Source organism: Sturnus vulgaris, chromosome 11 (genome assembly GCF_052056855.1).
Source record: "Sturnus vulgaris isolate bStuVul1 chromosome 11, bStuVul1.hap1, whole genome shotgun sequence".
NCBI lineage: Eukaryota > Metazoa > Chordata > Aves > Passeriformes > Sturnidae > Sturnus > Sturnus vulgaris.
Genome location: NC_142253.1, coordinates 242741 through 269252, shown reverse-complemented (window position 1 = coordinate 269252; position 26512 = coordinate 242741). Strand labels below are relative to the sequence as shown.

Below are 26512 nucleotides of genomic sequence, written 5' to 3'. Positions count from 1 at the left end.
TGCACCTGCCTCTAAATATGCAGCTGACACAGAGTGGGCCCTGAAATCCCTGAAGGACAAAGTCCACAGAAGCAAGGGCCCTTCTCATCTGGGACAGGGCAGGTCACAACCAGCGGTGGGAAAATACAGGACTAACTTCAGGTCCTTGTGAGACAGACACTTGTTGGGTAAGTCACCTCACTTGACTGCACTCACTTGCAAACCGAGTCAGTGTGGCAGGGAGGCAGGCAGAGACACTGTGATGCACGAGCCCCACCAGAGGCTGTCCCACACACAAGGGGGCTGGAAGCAATCAATGAGAATGAATGCAATGCTGCTGCTCCTTTCCTCTACCTGCAAAGACCAGACACTGACACCAGCTTATTTTTGTTGTGTTCTAGCAGTGTGTGGCTGAGTGTAGGATGAAGTCTGACAATCAGAGCTATGGAAAACTTGCTCACATTTTGAGCTCTTAGGGCTCAGCAATTTTGACACACACCTCTTCTTCTCCATGACAGCATCTCCCTCCCGCTGCCCCTCTGGAAAGATCCAAACTAGACCGGTGTTAATAGCTGAGGTCTTTATTTAAAGTTTTTTATATACAGTAAAAGTGCCACAGATAAATCTGCGACAATCAGACAAGACAAATGTAAATCTCTCTCAACAATTAGCAGCTTAAGATCTATAAACTACAGTGTTACGTTCACAAGTGTCATTTCTGTACTTTTCAACCCGTGCAAGTGAGTTTTTCCGTTTATTTTTTTACACTTTAAAAACACACTTACAGCTAAGTCAATTGCCTACAACTATACCACCTGGCATACACAACACAGACACACAGGGTTTGTAACTCTTTAGCCACTTTCAGAATTCACTTAAAAACTGGCAAAACTACCCAATCTTGAACCCTTTGTAGCTTGGCTTCTTTTGTTATAATGCCTTTTCTTTTTTTAATTAAAAAAATGCATATTTTCAAAGCTGACAGACAGTGCTTTCCTGTCCCAGTGTAACACGCACATAAGTCAACAGTTAATCTGATCCCACCTAAGCACGCATGGGATTGGAATAAACCAATAGAGTTTGCTGCTGGGAGCATGCTGAGTATCATTGAACTAAACTAATAAGGCTGAGAGAAAAAAGAATTTTATCAAATTTTTTAAAGTAAGTTATTTTCCATCAAGATTTTCTTTCTTCTTTATATTGAAGGAAATGGGGGAAACAGATGAACTTCACTTGAACCCTCCAATGTTAATGAGGAGGTGCTGCTCTTGGAACTTACACAGCCCATTATATTTTTCCCTTTTTATGTGCCACGGCAGTATGTGCTAAACACATCTAAGCGATTTCTGAATCACTTCAACTCCGAATATGAAATGTTTTGGGAAACATTCTGCAACTCAGAGATGGTCACTAAAAGGATTTTATCTACAAAGGAGACTATTAAAGGTACTCACACACGCACTCACATCCACAGTAGAAACTGTCTATGCATCATCCAGAAACACTCCATCAGGAAAGCAAACACAACCATGTACAAGGAAAAGGAGCTTTAAAGCTAGAATCACATTTCCAACAACATCATCATTAAGCTATCAGAAATCATCACAGACTTTCAAATTGAAGAGGGAGGAAAACCCCAAAACGTTCTGCTAGTGCAAAAGGCAAAATACATGGCAGTTGTGTTAGGATACGAGAAGTGGATGCAGCATCATACATGATGTTACTGCAGACAACTTTCTGGAATGGAACTGTTGAGAGAGAAAGAGACAGACACTTTGTCCAGACCCATATGTATATGGCCTTCACCAAAGAGTTCTGAGATGTCAATTTTTATTAAGCCTGGCAAGCTAGCAAATGGTATTTACTGAATATGACAGAGTTGAGACAATAAATGAAATTGGGATATAAAGAAGATGGAAAAACACATCCTTAAATACTACAGACACTGAGTGTCCAGAGCCACTAGCTTTTAAATCCTTCCTGATTTGACCACATAAAAATTTCCTTAAGCAATTCTAGTGAGAACAAGACAGAGAAAAAGAGGTACAAAGGCCAAGTTTCAGAAAAAAAGGCAACAAAGCATTTCAGTTATGCACCAAATCAGTTCTTACTGATTCACACATTTGTTTCTCACACAACCTGCATAATGGGAAGCTGACAGTTACCCAAGGAATGTGAGTCACTAGAGAAGAACCTCACTGGAGCCAGGAGCAAGGGAGGGAATGGCCACGCACCTCTGCTCTGGCTGTGACGCTGCAGAAAGCAAAAGCAGTTTTGGCTTGAATCAGCTGCAAATGGCAATCTGTGTTTTAATTAGGACAGAGCAGATTAGTACACATGGTGACAGAGAGGTGTACTGGGATCCCTGGGGGAAGGGCACCTGAGTTTCCTGTGATTACTGAAGAGAAGAACCCCTGGAGGAAGAAGGATGGTTGGACAGTGGAGGGCTTGCATTTGCTGGCAATCAGAAAACACTCAAGGTATTAACCTTGTTAGAGGGAATTTCTCCGAACCTGAAATCTGCATCATAGCACAATGCCCATGTGTGTGTATATATATGTTGTCCATGTCTAATACATGCCTGTGTATAATTTCAGCTGGTTTAGGTCACTTGGGCAACATCTGATTCCCAGAGGGAAGCTGATCCTGGAAGGAAGGAAAACGGTAAGACCTTACTAAACACCATAAATGGTTTTGACAGAATCCTGGAGTCTTTTTTTAGATTTCACGAAGACAAAAGATGAATCTTGGCACTCTTATGGTGAAAGGGACAGCAGTTAAAAACCAGCACAGAATGAAGGCAGATTCCTTGTGCTTGAGGGCTGCCTGCCTGTACCAACAGGCCACCAGCAACGGCACATTGTGAGGACTTGGGGTTACATTTGAAGCTGACATTTCCTTTAGAGATTTGCAAAGGTGTCTGCACCAAGTGCTGGGCCCTGTGGCTGGAAAAGAAGATGGCACACCACAGACACAACCTTACCAGAGCCTGACAGGAGGAAAGCTTTGGTTTCACTTTTCAGGGTTGTTTTTTGTTTGTTTTTGTTTTTTTTTATTAGAACTATTTTTGAGATAACCATTCTGTTAAGTGGACTGTTGAGTCAGTATTTTTTTCCTCAAAAGAACCTGTCTTTTCTTTAGGAAGAGATGAACAGAAATTCCTTGCTCTTATCCTGAGGCCAGGAATGAGAGATGACGTGCAAATAAAAAATATAAATATACCATCCTTCACACGTGGAAAAACAATAAAAAGCCCTGCATGATAAAAAGGTGTGGAGAAGACAGATGTTTTCCATGATGCTGCATCTTTATGCTCAGGAGGACAAACAAATGGCATATGGACAGTGCTGTGTTCGACAGGCTGACACTAGAAACTACTCTCTGCCCTCCTCAGAACTGCTTCAGGACAAGACGGCTCACAATTATTCACGCATTTCTTCATTTAAAAACATCACTTCTTTATTTGAAAGAAAAAAAAAGTAATGACCCTCCCAACCCCTTCCAAAAAAACCCCCAATAATAATAATAATAATTATAATTATAATAATAATAATAAAAAATCCTATTAGAAACAATAAGGAAGCACTGAGAGTTTGAGTATTACACTCTTCAAGTATGCTGTTTGGATTTTTTTTAAATCTGTGAATATACATATATTAAAAAAAACCTTAAAAGTGCGACCAAGGGCTTCTGCTTAAAGATAAGTATTTCAAGGACTACTTCAAAATACTGTAGCACGACTGCGCAGTTACTGTGCACGTGTATGGCATGAGGCTTCCACTCCATATAATCAGCCACGTTAGCCAGCCTCACAGAAAGTTACTGAAGTCAGGTTAGCACAAACGGCAAACCCAGATGCTGAGCTGGGAGAGGGATCCACACGTTGTTGTTTTTCTCTTGTTAAGGAAAGAAACCACTCAACGCATACACTCGGACATGGAATGTGAGCAGACTTCACAGTAAGAGTTTAGTGTTACAAGTTTGCTGTGGTACCATCATTCAAGGCTGTGCACTAGATTGAGCTTTGCCCATCTTAAGCTAACCACGTTCTCTTCTTCCTGACAGGTTTAGTACAGTAGTTCAAACCACAATTTAAATTGCCCATTGGTATGCTCCAAGTTTCTGTGGTTTTTTCATTTCTTTTGTACACTTTAAAGAATCTTAAGATTTGCATCCAAAGAGAACCATGCTACATAAAAATTATCCAGGATTCTCGCCAAAAGAGTTCTTGAATAAAATCTAGAAAATACTATTGCAATGCATCTTGCAGAGAAAAAACGTTATTCTAAATGTAAACAAATTCACTCAGACACTTTAAAACTTCAGCGGAGCAGTTGCTGACTAATCTTTGCCACACTTGCTCACCAAGAGCGCCAGGAGGGAGCAGCGCAGCCCATTCCTGCCACCATCATCTGGGGGGAGACAAGAATCGTTCCAAGTAGCCGGTGATGGCATCCCAGTGCTTCCACAAAAAGGCAATGAAAACCACTATTAATAAAGTGCTGAACGTCCTATTGCGAGTCTTCATCAGGGGCACGACGCAGTTGGCCACAGTAGAGACAAAGACGAGGAGGACAGCCATGACAGCCAGCAAGATGTTGATGAACTTCCCCAGTAGGTTCCTGGCCGTGGCATTCTCCAGCCCCTCCAGTTGCACCACTTGCTGCTGCTGCTGCTGCAGCTCCATCTTGGAGATGCGTGTCTGGCACGCTTCCAGTGCCTCCTGTGGGCAAGAGCACATACTGGGTCACTCAAGTTCACAGCTGTTACCAACCAGGCCAAGCCAGGACCACCATCCCCAGCCTCACACTGCTCACACACCGAGCTCCTGCCCTGCAGCGGGAGCACAGGAAACAGTGCCATTGCCCATATGCAAGGTGAGAAGCCCCTTGCTGACTGGGCACTGCAGCCTGCAATACACCACAGCACCTCATCCACACCCAGAAAGCTTGAGATGGAGATGCTGGGCTGGGAAACTCCACAGCTTCTGCCCAGAAGCTGGGGCTACCCAACCACCTGGTGTCACTTCAGCTTTAGTTCGAAGAGGCCACTCAGAGGACAAAGGTGCTGTGTATAGCCAGAAATCTTCATCCTCCTCTGGGATGTGCATTCCCAGAACCTCAACTTCCATCACCTTCCTTGCAGTCACTTGTGCTTATCTGACCCCTTTGCAGAAAACTAGGCAACCTCGCAGAAAACTACGTCAACAAAAATAACTACCAAAGGCTCAGCTGCGTTCTGCTTGCTTAGTGAGCTGTGAGCTCAGGGAAAGGCCTGAGGGGCACCTGCACAGCTGCCACTGCAGGAAGATCTTCTCCAGACTGCAGCAAGCTGTGGCACTGGCACAATTCCAGCTGACTCTGCGAGGGCTGGGGACAGACAGCTAGAAGGGAAAGAAGCACGAGATTTATGGAACTGCCTACAGGAAGAGGCAAAACGAAAGGAGGTGGAAGGAAAAGACTACCCTGCACAAATCCACCTCTGTAAAGCCCCATTGACTCAGAGGGACTTGTCAGACCTTTTCACTGGGCTGAACCCCAACTGGACTAACCCAACCCACACTAAAACACCAGTGACATGCAACACAGGGGGCCAGGGAGAAGGAGGGAGGTTTTCAGGCAATTAACCAAAAGAAACTTCTGCTCTTGAAGATAGCAAGTTACAATATTTCTACTAATCTTCCCTCAGAGTCACCTTTTCCAGATACATTGGCCAACTGCAAATATGATACACAGGTCTGCAGCAGTCCTTCCTAGACTGATCACCAAAAAAAGGAACCAGGACTGTTCCTCTGCAACATCGGTCCATGCTCTTAAATAGTTTTTCATACAACAATATGTAATACTTCCTTCTCTTTTCCCCAGCAGCGCTGAGAAATAGGCTGTCCCAACTTTTAAGTTTACACTAAAAGCACCGAGTCAAACAATGAAGATTAAAAAAAATCTGTTAAGAAATCCCCACTTCAATTCAATCTTCCTGCTATCTGAATTTAGAGAGGAGAACAAAACCTGACCGTTGTAACACTCCCCCAAGGGAGAGCCTCCTGTTTACCCTGCCAGGGGCCATTGCACCACTGTCCACAGACAGTGATTATATTTAACTTAAAGGTCATTGTCACCTGTTACATTTCTCATTGCATCATGTCTGTGGGGGTCAATGAAACATGAGGGCTTCTCCTTGGTTAAGACCCCTGAAAGCACAGGGCAGAATTGCTCAGCTGCCCCAAACAGCAGTGAGCAGGAAGAACGTTTGACAAGAAGAGTTGCAGCTGGTGGCGAACAGGACAGCCTGCTTGGTCTCCAGAGGAAATCACCTGGCTGAAGTCCCTCAGCAGGAAAAAAGGAGAGCTCTTAATCTACAACTCTCTGCTCACACTACAAATATCTCCCATCAGCCATCAGAACTGAGATATCTGTTAAAACTACCACAGCAAGTACTTAAAATAGTCAAGAGACTTGTTTCTGAATAGGCTTTTCTCTGTAAGGGTCAGCAGCTGCTTTGCTTTGTGGAAGGGCCTCCAACTTCAAGATTCTGTTTCATAGCCTTTTATACATGCTAAAAGAAACTTTTCTTTTAGAAACACCTCCTTATTTCTTCAAAGCCAACAGAAAGAATTGTTTCCTGAGTCAATGGAGAGCACACACAAAGCCATTTTTCCTTAGATGTATGTGACTATTGCTGTAAAATTAGTGACACAGAACCATACCCCAGGGCCTGTGTACAGGGAACACTACTATAAAAGAAGTGTTTGGGTCATGGCCCATTGAGTGTCTAATACAAAGGCCAGCACAAAGAGTGGGCTCTGGCTCCTGCTCTGCTCCAGCAGAGCGGCAGGTTCCCTCTGTGTGGGGCACAGTCCTGCTTTACAGAGGAGGTTACCTGGAGAGATACCCACAGGTCAGAGATGGAATAAGGGCCTTTTGGAATGCAGCAGTTTAGCAATAAAGCTACAAGGATTAAAATCAAATATTGAAGTGTAGGCTTACTTCAAAAGTGTGTGAGTTCCTGAAAGAGTAGGCAGAGGGCAGGACTTGGGTCCCTGCTTCTGTCACCCACCTGGATGTCCCGGGCTCGCTCGTAAGACTGATAGGCAATCTTTTCCTCCATGCTGGCCAGCTCCTGTTTTAAATTGAGGATCTCGTTCTGGTGGAGCTCAGTCAGGTCATTTAACTGCTCTTCAAGTCTTTCACATCTAGAAATGACAACACATGGCACAATGGCTTTAATGAGAAGAGGATGGCAAAATGACACCAGTGACAAGCAAGCAATGAACACCACGGCCTGTGTACTGAAACCAGCACGGCTGCCTCAGTCAGCACACAGCACACTCTAGCACCAGTGCCCTCTTGCTGGGAATTAGTTCTGTCTACCAGGTAGACTTGGTGACACTTAAACTGAAGAAAATACACAATTACATGGTAACTGTTGAGTAATGCAAGAAATTGAGGACAGAATGAGAACGGAATGAGGCATTCACCAAACTTCTGTGTAAACCAAACAGTTCCCTTCTAACACTATGAACTCTTAAGCATTTTCATCTACACTTGGAACAGTAATGGGCATAAAAATGATACAGAAATGACATGTGACTGATGCCTCAGAGAACATGCTGTTAACTGTCTGATCTCTGCATGAGGTCACACGGATCTTTGATTTGTTTTTCCTTTATCTCCCATGAATGATGCAACTTAACAAGCAAATAGCATCATATTATTTGTAAGGACACGTGAATCACTAACCCTGAAGGCTTATTTTTCAGTTTGTTCCTGGTGAATGGACCAGGAGCAGTCCTGAGGAAGAGGGTTGTACAAAAAAACGGAGTTACAACAATTCTGAGAGATAAAGTTTTGCTTCTCCCTAAGAGAGTTTCAAATTATCTGAAATGGTAGCTCTGATGGTAACAAAGGTGTGGGCACAGCTATGGTGGCCACTGGGCTTTTTCCACTCTGATTTCCACTGTCTACTCATTGTAACAGATGGAAAAAGCTTACCCCATAGCCCTTATCATCTGCATCTTGATACTAATAACCAAGACATTTCTAAGAAATTAACCACAGAGATAATTCCTTGTTTAAATTTTGGTTTTCTTCTGACTCCACTGAATTTAATTCCTACCAAAAACCCCCACAAGATGAATAAGCAATATTTATCTAGAATGAATAATTTAATTGCAAGTTCTGAAACTAATTCACAAACTCTGCTTCTAGTTTTTTTTCAAGATTTTTTTTGGTGTTTCAGAATCTGTAGTCAAAAGCTAGCCTTTGAAACAGTCTTGGGGTTTTGTTTTTAATAGACAAGTATGAAAAGGATTTTCATTATTGTTCCCAATGCAATGTTGCTTTAAACTAAAGAGGAATCAGACACAGCATGACAATTTCCAGCAGTAAAATGCACGTGGTCAACCAGCAGTGAGACCAAGACAACCAACTGACATGGCTCAGCTCAGAAAGGTGCCAGAAGAGCTCTGACACACCAGAGAAGTGGTTTCCCAAGACTGACAAGGGAATGGCCATGTGAAGACTGGCTAATTAAGAAGGACCCCTGATAATTAATATTGCCCTTTGTTCCTACACAATTTAAAACCGACAACTTGCCAACAACCAAAAATATCACAACTAAACCCACTCCAAGCCCCAAATACAGCATAGATTACTTGAAATATATTTATTTGTTACTATATTACAAAATTCACCAGTGTGTTTATTATACAAAAAGAAACTTAAGCATTTCTGAAAATAGCATGTGTTTTTTAACTTCTCACATAAACGGCTTTCATAAAGCAGCTGTTGCCAAGCAGTTTAAATCCTGTTCTCTAACAAGAAACAATTGTATTTTAATAACTTCAAAACTACCCCAATCTACAGGAAACATAAGGAAACCCTACTAATCTGTGTAGTTAAGTGTTTAAACAGAACATGATTAGCAGAAGGGTTGGCTCTAATCTTCCTGCCCTGAAGACTGCAGAACAACCAGATCGTTCCCAACCCACACTTCACTTCCTGCTCAACCCCAGAACTGCTGCAGTTTGCATCCAAAGATCACCTGCACTTCCAGAACTCACTGTGTCAGGCAACTGCTAGAACTGGGTTATGTAAAAAAACACACCCCTGCTCCCACTAACCTACCCTGATTTATTTTTGAAATGACACACCCTCTATTCAGCTTCTTTTCACTTGTCCCAATATCTACAATTTAGAATTTTTTTTTCCAGCTGCTCTCTATTGGTGTTCAAATTTAAAAAGCAAGGAGGGGTTTATGTGACTTGCAGGGCCCAGAACCAGGGTCTCCCTGTTGAAAGCTGATTTGCATTCAAGTGGGAATATTACAGAAGTAAAAGGGATAGACTACCTGTCAGGAGGGTTAAGATGAAGTACATTCCTCTAACTCACGAGTGCCAGGGTCAGACCTGTGACTTGCCTGTAGCAAGTATCACAGAGATCATCAGAGCTGTTCCTGTGGACACAGTAAACAGCTGGGGTGCTTGGCTCAAGTGTGGAATATGGAAACACTTCACTTCAAATAGCTGTGTAGGATTTCCACACGTTTTTCTGAGGCTCACTGTGTGCGAATCAGGAAAGTCTGAAAAAGGCTCAGAAACACAATTATGACCATCTCATTTTTTAAAAAAGCTTTAAGGTATTTTAAAGTAATAGCTGCAAAATACACAGCTAACACAGCATATGGAAGAGAGGGATGTGATAAAAAAAGACATTTGATCTGCACTCAGTGCTATGGTGAGTAAAGAAACTCTGATCAAACTAAAGCTACAAAGATGTCTGCAGTAGCCTGAATGAAGTTTAATAGCTGTCTTCAGATGTCTCTCAAGATGGACCTTTTTTCTTTTAATAGCTATGTCATACAAACCTTCATGTGAAGTTTATTTGTCACTAACTACATCTTTATGCTACTGAACACTGCTTCCAATAGTGGAGTAGACAGCTAAAAGCAGTAGTTACTTGTAGTACACTCCAAGTCTTCTACCTAGAAGGATCCACAAAGGACAGAGCTTGCTCCTGACAGGGAGCATGAGCTGCTCCCGACACCCACACACATCCCTGTACTTCCAGCTCCAAGCCTCCCTGGAAGGAGGACAGACAGCTTTGCAGGAATGTTTTGGTGCTGTCCTGGCTGGGTGAGCACCAGCTTGGCCCAACACGCTGCCTCCACTGCCCAGCGACACCAGAACAGCCCTGCCAACCCTCCCAAACCTCCGAGGTTTAGCTCCTTTGATCTATTTTAAAACACACCATGAGGACAGGCTGAAGCGTGACAATTAGACTGCATCAAAACCCAGACAAATGGAAGAACCAGTGATTAGCATTTTAGCTGAAGGATTTCTTCTGACAGGAGCATGGGAGACCTAAATGCTCCTTCTAAGGCTGTCAGGCTTGGGAAGAAACCCAAAACCTTAGACTGGCCACACTCCAAATATGTGAGCTTATGATTTTGCCATGTACAAACAGGCTCCTAAAGGGACAAGCAAGATGAAAATACTCATCAGGAACTTTATTTCAATCTCAATAGCACAGAAAGTCCCTGCTTGTATCAGTAAACAACTGCCACCTTCCAATAATGAGATAAGCAACAAGCCATTTCAGCACCTGCTCCCGGCGCAGAAGAAAACAATGATGGCCAAGTACCATCAGACTTTTCCTTCCTCAGTGGCTCAGCCCCAGCAGAGCAGAGCAGTGCTCCAGGGCCAGCCCGTGCTGGGCAGCACAGCCCACCCTGGCCTCGCCACGGTGCTGCCAGGCCGGGAGAACTGGAGCAACTGGACAGGTGAGTCCCTGCCTCAGACACTGGGGTGAGCAAACCAGCAGCCACATGGAGCAACAGACAAGACTGGGAAGCAGGGAAAGGGGAGGGAAGAGATGAAGGAGGTCATGGAAAACCTGTGTTTTCATGGCTGATAAACAGAAACTGCAAAACAATAGATGATCTAAGAAAGAGGAAATGGACAAAGAGCAGGTGAGAAAATGTCATGGCATGTTCTTTGTTCCTGCTTCCAGGTACAGTGCAAACACTCAGTATCACCTGACAAGCAAAAGGCTCCTCCAAAGACTTTTTTTTAAGCTCCAACCCAACTCTGTGTTTATTTTTGAAAGCTTCCCATAAACAGAGCAGAATTAGGAGGTATTTACAACTTTTAAAGCCAGTTATGATTAATCTGAATCCCCACCTGCCAGCATCAAGCCACAACCTCCTTTCCCTTTTAGGTTTTTTTCTGAAGGGAGCTGAGGAGCAAGAGGGATTTCAGCTGGAAGAACAGGTGTTACCCCTCCCTGCCTAGGCGGCAGCACCCTCTGCCTTTGGACATATCACATCACCTTCCACTTCTAAGGTGATGTTGGCTTTTATCATTGTGACGGTCCAAAATACAGAAGCTATAAAAACAAGAATCTACATTTGTACAGTCACATAGTCATTTAACCTTGATTAACCCACGAGCTCTTGCTGATCATGTATCTACCCACACAGGCAAGGGCACTGAGTGTGGTTTAACTGGTCCTCTTTAGAGGTCACACCTTTAATTGCATCAACATTCCAAATGACAAGTCTCAATTACTATCTTAAGCTTTTACAAGCCAAATGCAGATTCTGCCTGCTTTTCACTCCAGGCTGCATTGGTTAGTGGTTGGGGTCTGGGCTCATCTCAGGGGAGTGCTCTGCAAAGGTTAATGGCACACGACAGATACGACTTCATGGTGTGCTAGTATGGGACCTATGTGAGCCTTGCTCAGAGGTGCTGGGCAGTAATCAGCTCCTTTAGCTGACAGCACACATCAGGTCTGCTATTGTACTTTCAGGCCACTCCTTCAGCTGTGCTGTGCTTGCATTTAGCATTCCACCATGAATGGCTGCTGCTGTATGTGTGAAACAACAACCTACACAGCAACAGACAACAGCACCTCTCTGCTGTGGAGCAGAAGATCCAGCTCCACATGGCTTTGGGATGACTTGATGACAATGAGGCACTAGGAACCAAAGCTGCTGTGCTGATTGCTGGTTTCAGTCAAACTGCTGATTGTTGCAAAGCGGGATTAGAAAGTGGTGTTGGTCTGGCTTTGTGCAAGCTCTGCAAGGCACACTGAGAGCTTGCTGTCTCTACCAGATCCTAGCAGGCTAGCCTTTTCCAGAGTTTTTCCAATGATTTGGCATCAGCCTGTCTAAAGAGCTGTAGGGCAACTCCATGTTACGCTGCACAAACCAGTGCAGCAAGTGGCACAGGGCACTTCGGCAAGCCTGTACACAACCCCAGCAGCTCTGCTGTGCCTTACAGGTTGTGTTTCACATCCTGAAAGTCATGAAGGCCATAAAGAACCTCGTGAGAACAGCCTGCTGTCCTTCACCAGAACGAGGGCTTGGGCCTTGCATTTGTTATTTAAAGTTTAAGAATCCTGTCTCGGATGCCTGCAGCTAGTAACTCTTCCCTTCAGAGCCTGGAGTCAAGCCCTGGCTCCCAGCATGTGAGGGGGAGGATGTCAGGTGTTCTGCTGAACAGCACAGGGCAGTCTGCAGAGAGCCTCTCCCACCTGGCAAGGAAAGGGAAGTATTCCCTCAGCACCTCCCCACGGGCAGCTTTCCTCAGCAGGGAGGTGGGGGCAGCCGGCCAGGCTGCCTTACTGAAGCCACTGTCACCTCTCTCCTGTGACTTCATCAGGGATCAGCAGTACTGCAGCTCCACCTTTCCATTCCTTCCAGTGAGGGGAAGGCTGATGGAAACATGGTTTACCTGCTTCCAGAGCCCTATAATCTCCACGACAAGAGCGCTGTCGTAAATATGACATTTATTTCAACTTCATTTCCCTGAGTGCTGCCACTGTGGGCTGAACAAAGAAGGGAAAGGAAGTTTTGGCACAAGGGCAAGATCATGTCTTTTTTAGAGAACCTGAAGAAAGCTGGCAAGTTTCTTTCTCTAGTAGACATGGATCTGAGTGTTGGAGAAGGCAGGGTCAAGTCAGGTCTACATTAGTTCCCCGTCCTCTGCTTTGATCCAAATCTTTTCAGGATTTTTTGCAAGGCAAAAGCACTGTCGATAACAAGTAAGTAATTGCATCCAGTGTACCCCTGGGTTTGGGACACCTTATTAGACCTCTTCAGCTTCACTTTTTATCTTGAAAACACTTTGAAATAACCTTTTTCCTTACAATCTCATTCTTGTACAGACAGGAAGGTGAGCAGCAAGATAGCAGTATTTATAAAAGGCAGAACTGGGAGAGAAAAGTGCTGAGAAGACCACAGAACTATCCATTTGAATCAGGCTGCTGGGAGCAGCCTGCTGAGCACCGCTATCCCTAACTCTGGTGCTTTGCAATCACAGCATTGGATTGTCAAATGAAGTAGCACAGCACATACCTGTACCGCTCCTCCTGCAGGGTCTGCATGATCAATGTGTAATCCCTCTGGTAGCGAACCTTAAGGTCCTCAAATGATTCGTCCAGTCTTGCCTGTGTCTCTCGAATTTCTTGAATCTCGTGCAGTATTGCATCAAACCCTGAGCTCTGCATATCCAGAGTGTTTGTTTTGGAGCTGGAAGCTCCCACAGGGCCCCCAGTTGTGCTGTTGGCTCCCACTGAGCCTGATGTGGCACTGGAGCAATCCTCTTCACTGCCATATTTTGGGCTTGACTGAAAGTTCTGAATAACACCTAGAGCCTTGCCTCCTGCCCCATCTTCTTGGCCTTCTTCTAATGAGTCTTTCAGATTAGCAATGTTGTCTGCACTCCCAAACTTGTTCCTTATCAGAGAGGCAATCTCCCGAGGTTTGGAAACCACAGCTCCTGCTGCTGAATGTGTGGCTTGGGAGAAACTTGAAAGCCCACCTTTTACACTGTCTACCACTCCCTCACTGAAGCCCGTGACTTTTGCTCCAACGTCTTTCAAACCCTGATGCATATCCCTGAAGACATCCTTTGGCTGCCGAGGGATCCCATTCTGTTCAATCTCTCGCAGCTTTCGATGGTAATGTTCCAGTTTCTTCTGCAGCTGCAAGATGGTCTGGGCTGACTTTTGATTCTTCTTCTCAAACACTTGCTTAATGCGGGCACTCTGCTGCTTGTCTGCATTGTTGGCCAATTTCAGGTATTCTGCCACGTTGTCATCACGGGCTGTTTGCTCAATTTTGATCTGCTCTGTCAGCTTCAGTATCTTCTGCTGCAGGTGTGTGATGGCCACTTTTGTCCTCTGTGGATCTGGGGTCCCATCAACAGAGTCTGCGTTGATGCTGCCATCAGTGCTGGAGGCCACGGCACTGGAGGTCTGTGCCAAGCTGCTGACTTCCAATCGCTCAATCTAAGCACAGAGAGAGAGAAACATGAGTTCTAATCAGCAGCTTCACCAACAGAAAAGCTTTCCTTCTTTATGCCAACCAACTTAGCAAATAGATATAATTCTGAAAAAAATGTACCTTCTTTCGGCTGCCCAGGGGGCAGTATCAATCAAGAGTTTCACATACTTTACAGACATCCAGCAAAAGTTGAAAAAAAAAGCAAAAGCTCTCATACTTGACTCAATCGCCTCAAACAACTCAAAACTCAAGCACAAATGCACAACAGGGCGCCCCAGCTTGGCGGACCAAGCACTCCAAGATATCAGTACAAGGGCAGGGGCTCAATAGCTAGAGAGTGAAGAGACCGAGAAGGTAACTGAGAGCAGAAGCAACACGGTTTAACCGTACACTGCAGCACACCCGAGTCGTTCCTAGCGCTTCACCTGTCTGAACAGCAGCAACAGTGAAACCTACAAACGATCTACTACGGTCAATGCTTTTAACAGAAAAGCGGAGCGTGAGAGGCACCCCCATGCACGCCCTGCCGCGGCAGACCCTGCGAGCAGGTGTCTCCGAGCAGGAGGAAAATAGCGAGTTTCAAAGGATAAACCCCACTCGTGGCAAAAAATAAAAGTTAAACGCTGTTTCAGCGCCATCCAACCCGCCAAGTACCTGCCGCGAACCCAGGAAGGGCCGGGCAGGCAGGTGCGGCCGCAGCGGCCGCTCCCGACCCGGGCGTTCCTCTCCGGAGCCGAGCACGCTCCGAACCCGGCCAGCCCCGGGTCGGGGGCACGGGGGCTCCTCCGGCGGAGGAAGGCCCGCGGGGCTCCCCGCCGTACCTGGTCCCGGCGGGGCAGCAGCGCCCGCTCTCCGTGCATGGCTCCCGCCGGCCGCCCGCTGCCCGTGCCCGGCCGCGCCCGCCGCAGCCCGGCCCGGCCCCGCCCGCCCCCTCGCGGCACGGAGGCCTCGCCGGCCGCGCAGCCGCTCGCCAGCAAGCCCCAGGAGCGAGCTCCGAACCGAACGCGGCGCTTGCCTCCCGCGGCCCCTGTCCCGGCGCGGGGCTGGTGAGCAGCCGCGATCGCTGCCCGGGTCCTTCCGCTGCAACAGCTGCCAGCTGACCCACAGCTACTGCCCAGACGCAGAACCATGTCCGCCTTTCTGAACATGCGCTTTACAAAACAAAAAATGCTGTTACAGTTAACTCGATTCATCATTCCATATTTAATGTAAAAACCCCAGAGGCTGCAACACTGGCTGGCGCCGGGGGTCAGCCAGGCTCCCTCCCATAACCCTGAGGTTCTCTGTTCACTATCCCATCAACAGGAAAACCAGACACCTGGGAAAGCAGTTGATTCATTTTCCAGAGGAGTTCAGCTGCTGGAAACCACAGAATATAGTTTCTCAGTCTGTTGTGACTCGTGAAATATCAATTGCTCTCTTAAGAGGGTTCAGTTGTAGAAACCCTGGAGCTCTGGATAGATCAATGGAAAATTGGTGCTAAGAATTAATATTAATCAGAGGGACCAACGCTATGCATGCACTACACAGAGGACATCATGCTGTCTCTGAGATGCAGGGACATGCACTTGGAGGTAATACACATTTGTAAATATATCTCTTCTTGGAATTTGTAATTTCATTAAGATTTTTCCAGGGCTGCCAGTGATCAGATTTCTCCCTATGGCCTAGATGAACACAAAGACCCTGCCTGTGCAGAGCATGCCCGGCATGGCAGCATCACCCAGCACCCACGGCACAGCTGGTCCATGCCTCACCCACAGAGCAGCTCTGCCAACCAGCCGCCACCCCAAGGGCAGCACAGCACAGAGTGTCTGTGCAGCATACCGAGACAATCTTATTACTGTTAACTGCCTATGAAACACGGGCTTCTCAATCCATTCTTAACAATCTCTGCCTCCTCCAGACCAAGGACATTTTAGTATTTAATGGCAGATGAAGAAAACCAGAAAGATCCAGTTTTGATGCAAAACTTCCACAAATTAATATAACTTTTTTTTTTTTTCATAATTGATTTTTTTTCTGGGCAGTGGTAAGGTGAGTGAGCGTGGGACTGACCTGGTATCCCAGAACCAAACAACTGCTCATCACCAATTCTTCCACAGCCCACAGGTTCTGAGCTGAAATCTGCACAGATCAGTGTCGTAGAACTACTGGGGCTTCACCATTACTTTGCAGTAAAGAGTTTCTATCAGCTTAATTTACTCCAGGTTTGGTCTAATTAGTGTATGTGTATGGATAATTACAATAAATTACACTAATAGAACACTCTTCCTCTCATGACACAAGTTTTTTGAAAGAAAAATTTGGTAGAAACTTTATCTTCCCCCCCCTTTAAAGTCAATCGACTACAGCAAATCTGCCCAGGTCATCTCTCTATACCCGTGGTAGAAAACGAAGTGGAATAGCAGTAATAGAATAAACCATGTTGGGAATTACCAGCTCTGTGGATATTATTCTGAAATAACAAAAAGGGTTCTTTCCAATTCAAAAGGAAAAGGCTGTGCAAAGTGCAGTTCTGGAACAAAACAGAGATAATTTAAGTACTTTGTCCATATTGACAAGGCTTTGTAAAGGGAAGACTCAGCACAAACTGGGTCCCTGGGAAATGCTGATGACATATTCAATCTTAGATGATGGTCAATCTGTCCTGAAAATATGCTGGTAAATTAAATACTATAATGATTGATGCTTGTATAAGAATAGGGCTTACAATTCAATAGTCAATCTCTCTTGCAATACAATTTTCCATTATATTGACAGTCCAGTTAAGGGGAGCTGTGTGCCCTCCCACCAGGAGGTACACTGAGAACTGTTTTGGCATTATGCCACAAACTAGATGAAATCATGTGAGGACCTTATACTTTCTCTCTCTCAATATCTTACTAAATTCTCTGCTGTTAACGCTCTCAGGCTTTCCCTCCTGTATAAGCTTTCCTATGTCTCTACTCTGCAGCACACAGCCCAAAAATTCACCTCATGATTCTGCCTTTAATGCTACTGAAGATTAAATACAGCAGTTCCTTTAAAGGTATTTCGCCCTCCTAAAACTCATCCAGTAAAAGTATATATCGGCCATCCACCAAGAAGATGGACTGTTGCTTTTAAACACTCAGGGCAGCTGGCCTAAGCAAACAGCAGCTTTCAGAGCAAGCCTGCTGCAAGAGGGCAACTCCTGCTTCCTCCTCCCTCCCCTTGTGAAGCTTGGAGCTTCACAACTGTAACTGAAAATTGTTGTGCTACTTCCAATAAACACATACAGGGCAAAGTGAGACAGGGGAGCTCAGAGCGAGACTGCACAGCCCTAGAAAGGAGCTAACAGCACTTGAGGTGCCTGGGTTAATCACCTTCCCAGTGACTGCACACCTGACTGGCAGCTAAAACTAACCATGAAAACATTCAGGTGCTTTGCTTCCTTTTCCCACTGTGCTGAAGGCAATACAGTCATACAGGCAGAAAATCTATAAGACTCATACAAAGTCATAGGTTTTAGACTTCCTGTTTGGAAGTACCACTCATCAACAGCATCATCAGTGCATGGCAGGTGCGGGGATGGGCACAGGGACTTGGCCAACTCCTCCACACTAGGTGGACAGATGGTCTCCAGCCTCAGGCAGGCACACAAGCAGAGAGTCAAAATCTCTGGTAACAGTTACAAGAGAGTTGCTTTGTTAGTAAGATCTCTAATTAATGCCTAACAGGAAATAAAAATCACACGGGAGAAAGAACCCCACCATTCTTTGTGCCTGACCACTTCTGCAGAGGAACAGTTCCCCCAGGCTCCACTTCGTTGGATCTGCATTAAAACACCTAAGTGCACATTTGAATAAACACACAGAATCCCCGGCAGGTACAATGAAGAGATACTTAAACATCACAAATTACTATGAGGTACCCTTAACATAGTAGATTAAATGCCATCAACAGCCACAAGTCACCTCCCTGCATGCCACCTGCAGCACATGACTCTTGAAACACATGGGTCAAGGTGGCACCAGCCCCACTGTCTCATGAGCAGTCAGCACCCTGTTCCTCTGGGTCCAACACAGCCATTGTATATATGACACAACTTACCACAGGTCCCAAAGGAAACAGAGAAGTGTCACAAACTCCCCTGCCTCACCCACTTGGGTGATGTAATAAGCTCTTCGTGACCTATAGATGATCGAGAATTAAGAGCCTTTCTTTTCTAATGCTTTGCTTTTTAAAGATTGTTACTGAATCACAAATCACTTGGGGCTGGAAGGGACCTCTGGAGTTCACCTGGTCCAACCTCCTGCTCAGGCAGGGCCACCAAGAGCCAGTTGCCCAGGACCATGTCCAGAAAGCTTTTGAGTATCTCCCAGATAACTACTTCCACATCCTACATTTGTGGATCTGTCTGTAACAGAAAGTTAGATCTGTCTGCTGCAACATTGCCACACATCTGATAGCACCAACTCTATGGGTCGCTATTTATTTATAGCTGCATATTTCTAAGACTGCAAATCCTGTGCAAGAGCATATGTAAGGGAGAATATATCTGTTCATTCATCTCTCAGGTAAATACAGACAGAGGATCTAAATACTGCTGCACTGAACCACCCCTAGAGACAACTCCTCACTCACATGTGGATTCATTTATGAATCCACCTACCCTCAGCAAGTGCTCAGGGTGCATATATAGTCCTGCTCTACAAAACATTTGCCTTGGCTTTACTGTCTAGAAAAAGAAAAAGGAAAAACAAAGAACAGGTCCAGTGTGATTCCTTGTGACACACTGCAGTTATCCTGCAAAACTGTATTGACCAACTGAATCTTCAGAAGCTGCAGCAGCTTTGCTTTTTAACAGGCTCCAGCTACTCACCCAAAGAAACCTACGGTCATCCTTGACAGCAACTGTTCTGAGCTGTCTCTAGCACACTCCTAAATCCAAATCCAAATTAAACCTGGCTAAGGAAAGCGCACAAACAGATGGACAGTTCAAGGAAGTCTTGCTGTGTGTTTGTCACAGCACAGATCATTGTTTAGATTATAAAATGGGGGTTTCTGAAAGTTAGGCATCCTTTGCCTATGGGCAATTAACCCTCAAAATGGTGGGAAAATCACCGTGGTAATGGGTAAAAAAACCCAGAGAAAATAAAAAAATGAAAAATTGCTCTGAAAAATATAAAAGAAAAAATTCCAGTACAATGCCTGTGCCTGCCTCAGACAACAGCTTGAGCAGGGTACTAACACTGTAACACCAAGAGGAAATGACTTTATACCTTACTCACAGTAGTTAAACAGTCATGAGCGATGATTGCTGCAACAGGAATGCACTAATGGTACATCTGCCAAGGCAGAGCCCCACAGGCCTTGCTCTGCAGAGAGGGCAGGTCCCAGCCCCGAACAGAAGGGCTGTGGGCAACACTTCACACATGCTGGAGCACCGTGCATACAATCGGGCATTCCCTTTCTTTAGGGGCATGCAAGCCAAGCAGCTCCCTGCCTAACCCTGTACGGGCACAGCCTGGGGACAGACAGGACAGCAGCTCCCTCTAGGGCCAAGGTGCGAGCTCACTGGGAACCAAGTGATAAGGCGCTTGGGGATGTTCTTACTACTCTCTCAAATGTGGTTCATCATCAGGTCCAAGACCACTGGAGGGAAAGGCGACCTGGGACTGCTTCACTTGGCACTAGTGCAAGCAATAGCCTGAGGCACACGAACAAACCCTCAACCACAACTTGGGATTTGGTAAAGTCAGCTGCAGGGTGACTTGCCCATGGCCTTGTACCTAATTCAATATGAAATGGAGATGTGACTTCATGTGCGACATCAAGTGCCAGAAATAGTTTAGCTGTAAAGCAGCCAGCTGTCTTTTCCTCAGAGCTGTCAGCAGCAGAAATTCTTCCCAAAGCAGACCAGTATTCAGCTGCAGCCCTCACTGGTGTTGGGAGCAATGATGAAAGATGCTGCTGCCACACGGCATCATGCTCACTGTACCAGAGGCAGCTTCTGTCACAGCCAACACTGCACCTTCCAAAGGGGAGCTCCAGCGAAGCTTTGTCAGCACAGGCAATTGCTGGTCACAGATGCTTCCCCCACAGCACCTTGCTGTCAGCACAGGGGAGTTCAGTGGGCTCCACATGTTCCCCCTGCTTAAATCCACCTGCCCAGAGCCCCCTGCCTCTCGGGAAGCAAATTAACTGGTTAAGAGGTAGCTGAAGCTACAAAGCTGACCTCCATCAACCTTTCCCAGCTGTGGCTCAGGCACATGCATCCCTGATGCCACCAGCCCAGTGTGGTGGGCTGAGGCAGGAACATTGTACGAGCTGCTCCCTCAAGCAGGACTGGATCGTGTGGGACCAGGCACTAGCTTGTCCCACAACTACTTATTGACATCCCAGAGACAGAAGGGACTGACACAAGGCCGTGTAACATCTCCCTTAAGAGGCTGTCTACAGCCCCTTTAATTCCTTTTAGAAACAGCATTGCTGCCAAAGACATCAACTTCTTGGCCTCAAATTTTTGAGATCTTGAGAGAAGATATTTTTGAGCACAAAAAAAGTAAGGCCTGATGGCCCAATTCAGTAATGGTTTCCTAAAGCTAGACTAGTCAAGCAGAAAATCATCAGTTTTGACTGAATAAACAGGCCAGCATTGAGGGTGAGGAAGTCCAAGAAAAGGAATACAACAATCTGATTGGAAAAATAGCAAATAACTGAATTATACACAAGAGCTCGTAGGAGGTGATAAGGGATGACACAGCAAAAGATACGGCCGAAATAACATCTATGGATGTTTATTTTAGCAGCTCCTGATTCCTAATCAAGGGAGGAGTGCCAATCAGGCTAGAAGTTACAGGAATGAGGATAGGAAATGAGGTAAAGATGAGCAAAAGTTAAGCATAGGAAGTAGAAAAAGAGAGTGGATTAAGAAAGAAGTTTATACAAGCTTTTATGAGAAAGTGGCTATGTAAAATGATGTGTGGTTTTTTTGTTTGGTTCTGATTTTTTTAATCTCATCCTATTTTCCCTAGTGTTTGAGTCACATCTCATTACCTGAGAGACAAAATTTTTGTTAATACTTCCCAGAGAGTAAAGCAGTTTTGGTATTGGTTTTTTATGCTTCAAGCTTCTATCTGATGACTAGAGATTACTATCGCATGTTACATAGTAATTTGTAAAGAACAGAGTTTAATTTTATGGTTGCAAGTTAACGTTGACTTGCAAAGCATTGGAGCAAACTGGGTTTGAAGTCTGGAAGGACAAATGCCTCTGTGTGATCCTCCTGCACAGAACAGCCCTGTGCAGGAGCAAAGATTCTCCCTTTTTCATCACTACTGAGGTTTAACGGGCACATCCCCTCCAAGTGTTTAATCTAAAGGGCTCCAGCAACTGTACTTCTACACTGCCTTCATTTCTTTATTTTTAACTGCAGCATTTTCTGCAGGTACAACATCGAGTGTGACCATAACCAAACTCCTCCCTGAAGTTTATCCAATCAACAGTTCATACAATATTAAGTATTTCAAAGCAATAGGATTCATGCTTCCTGTGAATATACTGCTTTGCCATTCCCATAGAGCATTTCCTGACATATTGCTTCCTTATATAATTAGGTAAATACTGAAATCACTATGCTGCTTTCAGTATTCTTGAAAACGCTAAGAATCCTCATTGAGAAGTCCACTTAGAGACAGCCCTCAGTGCAGCATCTCCTCAACACACAGTGGAAAGCTGTTCAGGCTACCTTGATCTGGCCTAGAGAGCACAGAACATGGTATCCTGTGCTCACTACTCCTCTCTTCAGCTCTCAAGAGGTGATGCAGCAGCCTGTTGTCAGGTGTGCCGAGATGCAAAGCATGCAGATCTATCAACCTGCAAGGTGGAACATCTGTAACCCCCCAGGCTTTCCTGCTGCCCTGTACCACCACAGTCTGTACCTCTGCAACTCAACAACAGGCATTTTTCCTGAGAGCCACCTGTGTGTCACTTTTATTATGAAGACTGATGAACGCAATAAGACAAAGTACACATAGAGAAGATACTATTTTCCTTTGGGAAAATTTGTGAATTAATGAAATAAATGCATTAGATAAATGTGTTTCAAACACAACAGGAATACTATTCAACCTCTCAACCATGTCTTCTGCAGACTGTAACAGATCCCAGGTAAACCATCAGCTATGGCAAGAAAACAGTCTGGGTCCCAGATTTCTTTTTTCCTCAGACACTGGACCACAGGGCACAGGAGAGCTAACTGCAACAATTCAAAGAGAAATAGCTTCTATTTTGTGTTGCAGATCAGAGCATCAAAGACCTTACTGTCTCTCTTCAGTATTTAATAAATAGGGGAGGAGGGGAAGATACAGTTTACTGTTAACTTAGACTGAAAAACGGCAATGATGAGCTACACAGCTAAATGAAATGGAAGAAAAATACTTAATCATTTCTGAAGGTCACTGGGTCTATGGGAGGCAGCACACTTACTCTTTTTTTACCTGGAGAAGAATATGGTTCTGCAGTTTGTTTACTACTTCCTGAAAATACATTTTGCACAGCTAAAAACAGCAAAACAAGAGGTCACATAAAAAAAGCTACCAATGCAAATACTTCTCTCTGACACTGGGCCACATCTGCATCTGCATCTCCCATCTCTTTCATCACTCACTGTATCATACAAACCAAACCCCAAAACAACAAAAACAGAAAATCCCAAAAAGCAGCACCACATTTGATCTTGTTTACGGATTGCAACACTCACTCAGACACGAGTCTTTGCACTTCCCAGCTTCAAAAGCAAAGAAAAGCTATATTAAAAAAAACAACCACTGAAATTCAACAGCGGTGCCCAGAGGAAAAATGCAGCGCTTCCAAGGCTGATGCACAAAATGAGGTCAAGTTCTACTCGAGATTTAAATAAAACAGCCAAACATGACAGCTTCAACTGCTCCCGCACAACCTCCTCACCTTTGTGGGCTCGCACAAGTCCCTTTCGCAGCACACACAGGTACAGCAGCACCACATAAACATCACGGTGCAGCCATGGGCAGCCCCGGCGCTGGGCACTGCCCGGGCAGTGCCGCGGCATCGGCCGGAGCGTGGCCGAGGGCCGGGCCAGCCCGAGCACCGCTCCCCGCCCGGGAGCTCTGCTCCAGCCTCGGAGCAGGGCCAGCACACGGCATTTAAAGCTACAGGGCTTCCTAGGCGCGTGCAATGCCTGGCACTATTTTTAAAACTATACCTTTGAAAAATTGTTCAGGATAACAGACAACCAAATCAGAGGCAGATCGATAGAGTCTAAGTGACACAGTTGTTCCTCAACAACACAACATAACAGAGCTGGGAGCAAAGGCCAAGCAGAATTGACACTGGAGATTCAAAGATGCACAGCAGGACACAAATCCACCTATAAACAATAAGCTCTAATTACACTAGCGCTGAAACGCTGCTATTTAATATTCACTAAACAAAATTTTCCAAATATTAGCATGATCTCCTGGAAAGCTGAAGTACTCTAATTAGAAAGTAATTGTCACAGAAGGACTCTAGAGCCAGCACAGCACTGTTACCACAACCGATTCTGGGGAGAAAAGAAACCTCAGCACCTCTTATCCCCTATCCTCAACTTCTTTGTCAAAGAAAATGTGTTTTACTATGATATTTCAAAGAGGTAAAGCAAAGGCTCATCATCCTGTTTGACAGCTCTGACCCACAGCCCCTTACCTCACCAGCAGGTCTCACTGCTGCAGGAACTCCAGCAGCATTGCCACCCTCACGTCTCTTCTGTGACAGCCTGACACAGCAGGCGACAGTGACCATCGCAGCTGGAGCCAGGCATCAAGCCTCAGACATGCCAGGTGCCTCAGCCAAGATCCAAGCCTCCGAACCTGAGCCAGCACTGAGAAGGGCAGGGACAGGCACTAAGAACCCTTCTCACCTACAAGTGTTCTCAGTACGGGGATGCAGCCGGGGCAGCTTGTGGCTTGTTTATGTTCTAGAGTACTTCTTTCCTGAAGTTACTCAGTAAAACCGGAAAAAAGACTAGTTGCAGGGCTGGGGGAAAATGAGCTTTGATGGAGCTTAAAAACTTACAGAGATTAGATGCTCATATGACCCCTGTAACAAGATGAGAACTCTTTCCAGGACCTCTTTAAACCAAAAGGTTTTGAGAAAAAATACAGCAGGCGCTAAATCCATTTACAAGGAAAAAAACTGAATGCTGCAAAACATTAAGTAATGCAAAACATTAAATGAGAGAGTGAGAAACTAGCAGAAAATTTAGGTTCTTTTATCGACTAGAACATTGTAGAGCCAGTGGCTTAATAACCCAATGGCACTCCTGGATCAACAACCTCAGTGATATGAGGCCTCTTGCACAAGGCTTCCAGCTTAATTCTGTGGTGATTAGTAAGTTCCTGCACAGTTGCAAGACCCCAGTCATAGATCCCTGGTCTTGATCCATACTAATCCCCAGACTGAAACCCATCAGACTGCTCCCACATTTACTGCCCAGAACAAGGGCTGAAGCCACCTGAGCATTCTGCTGGCATATACAAATGATGAACCTGTGTGTGATTATAAATGCTGCAATAGCCTAATCAAATGAGATACCATTTGGGCCAGAAGCACTTTAAGCTAATACAGTATTTAACACTCATCTTCTAATTTAAGATCCTAGACTTCAAAGTCACTGCACAGAGCTGGAGTTCCCCTCCTCTGCACACACCCCTTGGAATAAAGCCAGTTTTGACTATATTTGTCTTTTGCAGATTTCCCTCAGAGGATGCTCTGCACAGGACTTGCTTTCTTTTTACTAGTCATAGATTCTTGCCCCAGTTTTAATCACCAGAAGACAGCCTTCCTTTTCTCCACACCTGTTTCCAGAAGTACTCAAAATGTTTCCATCTGCAGTTAACGGGGTGGGGAATGAGAGAAAGAAAGTTAAATTCATAAAGCCTGCATCCCACAGCACTGATGAGAAGTGCAGCCATACTGATGGGACTTTTTATAATCAGTTCAGCACAAAGCCAGCAACTCACCACTGTGAGTCTGAAGGAAAGACCATAGCAGGCTGAGACGATGCAGCTCAAGACTGGGGCAGCAACAAGGGTAGCCCACAGCCAGGGCAGCTATTACTCAGCAGATGCCCCCAGGGAGCATGTTGGAGAGGGAATGGTTGCATGGATGGGCAGGTCACCCTTGACCCCTTGTCCTTGTCACCAAGGACATTTTCCAAGAGCATTCTTGTGATCATTGCTGCATCAAGTCAACTCACCCACAGTAATAATGAAAGAAATCCTCTGCTTCCTGCCAGATTGCTACTAGACCAGATCTGCATACATGGTTACATGATGTCTAGTTAGAAATGGATTTCTCAGTATTTATAACCTAGTCTCTCCCTAGGAGAGACTTAACTGTTTGTCTATTCCAGCTACTCATGTGATGATCCAAGCCTCACTTTAATCTGTTAGTACTTATTAAGCTCCACTTCCAAAAACAGAATGGAACTTTAAAGAATTACATCCAAAGGACATGCAAAACTGCACTAAATTCTGGTCCTGTCTCCTTTCCTTTCCATTTCTCCAGGTATAGGAAAAACGGACAGGTCCAAGATAATTGCCTACACCTCAGTCTGGCATTAGCAGACGAGAGCTCACCAATGGCTGCTGCTTCACAATCACTGGGATCTGCTTCCAGCCACAAGGGAAAGCACGGGGAAAACAAAGTTAAACTTCAGCAGACTTGAGACCTGCAGCAAGGGCTTTAAGCACTTTTAGTCTTGTTTTTTTAATAGGCAATGAATTAGTTAATCTGTTAGAAATCTGCACATAAAACGTAATCTTCCTCCTTCATGATACATAAAATTAAAGACTCTTAGCACACTATCCAATGTGGCTCTGGCTCAGCAGAAACCACAACCAAGGCAAAATGCCCAGTCTACATAAAGGATTAAATTTATCAATAAAGAAACCTAAAAACTGCACAGTGATGAAATGGAACATTTCCAAGAAAACTTGGTTCGTCATTTCTCCATATTGCTGGCATGAACATCATCACAGTGTTCGATATGTAAGTCTAATGGATACACAATACACAAACTCCCCCCCAAAATATTTCTTCTAGTCTTACTGCTCTGTTTTCTCCAATGACAACTTGGGAAGGTACACAGGTATGAAATTGCTTTAATTTTCTTCAAACAGAATTTAACTCGCCAGTTTTCAGCTTTGCTGCACATGTGTAAATCAAATTTATTACTTCTGGTTATCATGTAAAGCTTCTG

The 26512-nt window shown here is 45.0% G+C and overlaps 1 protein-coding gene across 6 annotated transcripts in view; it reads right to left on the bottom strand.

Moving 5' to 3' along the window:
- Nucleotides 1-544: 544 nt before the first annotated feature.
- The window catches only part of TMCC1 (transmembrane and coiled-coil domain family 1), a 71178-nt gene continuing 45210 nt past the window's right edge, over nucleotides 545-26512 (bottom strand). For 4 of the 6 annotated variants that reach the window (XM_014874136.2, XM_014874152.2, XM_014874128.2 and 1 more), the window contains 3 exons: nucleotides 13336-14270; nucleotides 7036-7171; nucleotides 545-4702 (listed from right to left, as the gene is read on the bottom strand). In XM_014874136.2, the coding sequence (XP_014729622.1) occupies nucleotides 4388-4702; nucleotides 7036-7171; nucleotides 13336-14270 (1386 nt within the window). In that variant the 3' untranslated portion in view covers nucleotides 545-4387. Of the gene's footprint in view, nucleotides 4703-7035; nucleotides 7172-13335; nucleotides 14271-15086; nucleotides 15141-23199; nucleotides 23318-26512 lie in introns of those variants that run through there. The other 2 variants (XM_014874161.2, XM_088171208.1) reach the window with 2 other exon arrangements.